Source organism: Ahaetulla prasina, chromosome 4 (genome assembly GCF_028640845.1).
Source record: "Ahaetulla prasina isolate Xishuangbanna chromosome 4, ASM2864084v1, whole genome shotgun sequence".
In the NCBI taxonomy this organism is placed as follows: domain Eukaryota; kingdom Metazoa; phylum Chordata; class Lepidosauria; order Squamata; family Colubridae; genus Ahaetulla; species Ahaetulla prasina.
Window position 1 is genome coordinate 83,747,062 of NC_080542.1, and position 5,498 is coordinate 83,752,559.

A 5,498-nucleotide genomic window follows, 5' to 3' on the forward strand; every position below is an offset into this window, starting at 1 on the left:
GGTGTTTTGTTCTTCTTTCTTCTTCAAGTAGGGAAATTTCCTTTTTGGTCTTGAATTTTGTTTGTTCCTTAAACATCTTTGGGAAGCAGATTATTTATGAAGATTTAGATATGTTATGACAAAAAATTATGTCTGCAGAAATGTAGAAGGTATGCTTATGGCTTCAAATCGTCCTTTGTGAGCAAATTATGTTGGTCTAAATTTTTCTCTGTTGGATTTTTTTATATATATTGGCCTTTCCAGATCATCTTTCCAATTCCGTTTTTAAGTAATTAGTGCCTCCATGGACTCTAAAATAAAATGTAGTATATAAATAAATATAAATGTTATTATAATTATGTTATATTTAAGAAAAGGATAGAGAAGTTTTTTCCTGTTGAAAAACATTTTGACAATACTTTTTGGGAATTAGTTGCTTGTGATGGCTGAAGCCCAAGGCAGTGGTTTACAAGATAAGAGCCAGCATGGCTTTTCCTGTCACAATGTTTTTTTACTGTCCAACTTAGCAAACTCAGGAACGGAACAGGTCATTTGTGACAAGAGGGTTTAAAACAAAAAAACTTTTTGATGTTTTATATAAATATATTAAAATTACATTATATAAAAAGTTCTTTATTTAAATACATAATTTCAGACTTGTTATAAAAGTATACACTGAGTTGGTTTCTAAAACAGATAGAAAATATTTTTAAAATAACTAAGTATAACTTGTATAGACTTTTAATTTTAAAACATAATTTTCATGATTATTATAAGCATTATATAAAATAGGGATTTCCATCCTATCTTATTTTAAACTTCTTTTAATCTCAAGTTAGTTTATAAAAACAACATTGGAAGGAAATATCCTCAATACCAAAGAATCAGTAATATTCTAAAAATGATTTTGGTCAAAGTAGTAATAACTTAATATAATCAAGAATAATCAAGAATTAAGACTCAAACTAGTGAATTAATAAAAATGGCTGGGAGAATAAAAAGATTGTGCAATATTAAGAATATTCATGAATTTACGTGAGAAAAACATCACAAGGGGGTAATAAGATTTTCTGTCTAATTGCTAATTTTGTATCCAATTGCTATATTTTTACCTTGAATTACAAGGTCATCTAGCAAAGGAATTTTGAAGACAAATAGATTGAGTGAAGACATAGAAATTTCTTTCTTTCTTTTTTCTTTCTGTCTTCAGGTTGTATTTAACTCCTGGAAACTTAAATAGACAAGATCATGTAGATTGCTAGGCCACATTTTCAGAAATGATTTGTCATTACCATTATAATAGAAAAAATATTCCCTGAAATGGTTGCTAAAGCTGGAGAACAAGGCACACCTAAGTGAAACTTAAATTGATTTATTGATATAGTTTACCAGAGACAATGAATGTCATCTAAAGAAGGATGAGATTACAAACCTCTTTATTGACATGTGCAAATCAAGCTTTTCATGATTGTTTATATTATAATTACATTGAATCAGCATACATTTAATTGGTCATTTCCCTTTAGCAACCAAACTGACTTGATTTGATTTTACATATTAATATAGCCTGTAAAATATGGATTAGAGAAAGGCACTCTTCTTAGACAATGAGGCTTTGCTTAGAAAAAAAACTGTTACTGATAAATTTCTTTAACTACTGGTATTACCTAAAATATGCTTGTTCCCAGCACTAGCCCCTATAATTCCCAGCCTCAAATCTCATGGCTGGTTTGTATTCTTGGGATTAAAACTTTCTCTTATCTTTTGAGAGCCTTGTTACTTGAAGCTCAACTAGGAAGTTGTGGTTATTTGCTTGAAAGATGCATTACAAAGCATGCTAATTCTTTCTAGGTTTGTTTTTTTTTGGTTTGAATATTATTTTTATTACTATTAATATTATTCTGGGGGTTCTGTCTAAAATCTCTTTAAATTCTTCTTCAATTTCTTCTGAAAGTTGAGAGTGAGTGGTTAACCCAAAATCTTTCCGTTCGCTTTTAGATTAGATTTCATGTTTCCTCACTTCTAGTCCAGTAGCTTAATCACAGTGGCAAGCAGACTCTTAAACAGACCATATTAATGCTTAGGTGTTGCTAGCAGTATTGCATATTCTTGGGAATATATTTGTCTGTTGATCCTGAAATGAGTAGGAAGTTTCTTTATATTTGACAATTTTATAATTACAATTTTACTCCCAACCTTCACTGGAAATTGACCTAATGCCTCAGCAGTTCAATACAGATATAGTAAAGTATATATGCCTTTGTTTCCACAGATTGGCTATAGACATGTGGTCGACACCACTCTTCAGGAAGAAGCATGTTCCTTGGCTAGCCTTCTTGTTTCTGTAACAAGTCAGGGTGTTATCACTTGCATGAAAAAAGTGGGAAGAGGGAGCCTTGACCCAGAGAGCATTTTTGAGATGATGGAGGTAAGCAAGCACTGGACAGATGATTAGATTTAAACTTACAGTGTGAATTTTGGGAAAAAAAACAGAAGTAAATCTTAAAAATTGGAACCACCACCCTATCTTATTTTAAAATTAACTTTCAAAAATGCTTACATTTGCATGCATTTTTTATATAATGGAAAACAATCTACAGTTATCATTGTTTACTGATATTTCCTCATTTAAACATTTAGAGTAAAATGGTATCAGTAATTCTCATTGTTCTTATTCCTTTGAAATAATGATGCATTTAAAAATCAGGAACAATCTGCCTTGAATTTTTTATAAAACTAATAAATGTGGGATAAAAATCAAATAAAGAAAGAAAGAATAGAAAGAATATTGTTCTGATTGTCATAAGAAGTGTAAAAAAATAGACCAGTTTGTAATGATTTCATCATTGACTCAAGTGGAGCATTGGACTCTAGTGGCCTGAGGCAAACAGTAACTTCATTTTTTAAATAAATCCCATATGCTTAGAAATATTTAGCATATAAACTTTTATTTATAATAATACCGTGTTGCTATACTTTTTTACTTTTTTTTCCAAATTTTTAACAATTTTTTTCTATTTCCTAAGGTACTTACATTATATAGAAGAGGAATTATTGTTACTTTTCATGCAGTATTAGCATAATCTTATTGCTGTACCCCATGATCCTATAGCCTCTATTTCTCATCTTCTTCACAAACCATGTACAAATCAAGAGATTTGGAATGCTGTTACAAAATAACAGCTTTCTCTAGTGCAGTGTTTTTCAAACTTGGCAACATTGAGATGGGTGGACTTCAACTCCCAGCCCCAGCTATTTAAAAAATTCCAAGTTTGAAAAACACCACTTTAGTGGAAATTTAAGATATTTTATGACATTATTCTAATATATCTTTTCCTTGTATTCTTCCTTTCTGGCTTATGGGAAAAATTTTCATAACTATATACCAGACAAAGGTCTTCAGCATTTTGTTTCATAAAATAGTAAATGAGGATCTAAGCCTACCCCATATTGTTTAGCAATTTGCTTAAAGGATGTAAAGAAATTCAGCATATAGGTGGTTCTAAACTTACAACAATTTGACAACAATTCAAAGTTATGATGTCCTTGGAAACAGTGACTTATTACCTGTACTCACACATACGATCATTGCACCAGCCCCTGCAATCACATGTTCGCAATTCAGGCACTTGGCAACTGGCTCATATTTATAATTGATGGAATGTCCTATGCTCACATGATTTTTTTTGCGAGTTTCTGGCAAAAAACATCGATTGGGGAAACTGGGTTTGCTTGCTAACCTATTGATTCACTTAAGGACTGCAGTAATTTGCTTAATGATGGCTGTAAAAATTGTAAAATTCAACTCAACTTACAACTGCAGTGAGTTAACAACAGAAACTCACTCCCAATAGTGGTTGTTGGTCAAGAACTACCTATAGAATAATAAGCCGAAAAGTTATTAGGGATAGCTCTTAAAAACACATAATTTAGTTTATTTTTTATTTTTTTTGCATTTTATGTTTTATTCCAATGAATTAATTTCAACAGAATACCATACCTCAGTTGTGAATATGTAAAGAGAAACCTTCTAATGAATTTTGTTTCTTTTAATTTATTTGGGTTGATTTATATAGTTATTTTTCATTTGTATTCTAGACTGGAAAGAGAGTAGGCAAATTGCTGCACACCTCCTTGCAAGTTATTTTAGATAAAGAAGAGAGTCTCGGAACAGCACGAAAAAAAGTTGGATTTTTGGGATGAGTGCCATCATCAACTTCAACTTCAATCAGTTGAATTTTTACTTAAAAGTGTGTGTTTATTGGTTGTTCATTTCTACAGAATTGAATATATTTTAAATAAAGGATTAATCATATAAACTTGTGTTAAGTGGATCTTAAATATTTATAACAAAGCAAAAGAAATTAAAGTCCCAACTCCAAAAAACCTACAAATGCCATTTCTACTTCATCCTATAAAGTTCAAGTGTTGTCAACAGTTTCTGCACAGATTTGTTCATTTGATATATTTGGTATACCTGCCCTGGTGTTTTTTTTCTTGTTCAATTTTATATTCTAACATTGCTTTATATGGTATATCAACCTTTGTTTTATATTTGTCTTCCAATATTTCTTACTGTTGCTTTTATTCTGTTTTTATTTTATGCTATTTTTCATTTTTGGAATTGACACTGAATATATCAATACTTTTAATAAATGTAGTAAGTATAGTCAATTCTTGAATCTACATTACCTAACCTAACAGGCCGCGGCTGGGGCTTTGGACCGTGTCGTGCCTTTGCGGCCTCTGACCCGGCGCAGATCTCAATTAGCTCCTTGGTTCTCTGAGGAGCTGAGAGAGATGAAACGCCGGAGAAGACGCCTAGAGAGTGTCTGGAGGTCCAGCCGTTCCGAAGCTGATCGGACACTAGTTAGGTCTTTTTCAAAGACCTACCTAGTGGCACTGAGGATGGCGAGGCGTGCTTACGCTTCCTCCCTCATTGCGTCGGCAGATAACCGCCCGGCCGCCCTGTTTCGGGTGACCCGTTCCCTCCTTCACCAGGGGGGGCGGGATGACCCCTTACAGGGACGTGCCGAGGAGTTTAGCGGTTATCTATACGATAAAATCGCTCAGCTTCGGGATAGCTTGGACCAAGATTGCGATGATCCGGATGAGATGACTGAGGCGCGTCTTGTTGATGTTATTTGGGATGAGTTTGATTCTGTGGCTCTCGAGGACATGGACAGGTTGCTGGGGGGGCTGCATGCCACTACATGTTTACTGGACCCGTGCCCCTCCTGGCTGGTGCTGGCCACTCAGGATGTGACACGAGGCTGGCTCCGGGGTATTGTAAATGCTTCTTTGATGGAGGGGATCTTTCCCGCCGCCTTGAAAGAGGCGTTGGTGAGACCCCTCCTCAAGAAGCCTTCCCTGGACCCAGCTATTTTGGGTAATTACCGTCCAGTCTCCAACCTTCGCTTTGTGGCGAAGGTTGTTGAGAGTGTGGTGGCACGGCAGTTCCCTCAGTACCTGGATGAATCGGTCTATCTAGACCCGTTCCAGTCCGGCTTCCGGCCCGG

The 5,498-nt window shown here is 34.4% G+C and overlaps 1 protein-coding gene across 1 annotated transcript in view; it reads left to right on the forward strand.

The window, feature by feature from the left end:
- Nucleotides 1-4,298, forward strand: part of EXOSC7 (exosome component 7) — a 101,342-nt gene extending 97,044 nt beyond the window's left edge. The window contains exons 7-8 of the mRNA XM_058182081.1: nt 2,252-2,407; nt 4,078-4,298. Of these exons, the coding sequence (XP_058038064.1) occupies nt 2,252-2,407; nt 4,078-4,182 (261 nt within the window). The 3' untranslated portion in view covers nt 4,183-4,298. The remainder of the gene's footprint in view (nt 1-2,251; nt 2,408-4,077) is intronic.
- Nucleotides 4,299-5,498: the final 1,200 nt, after the last annotated feature.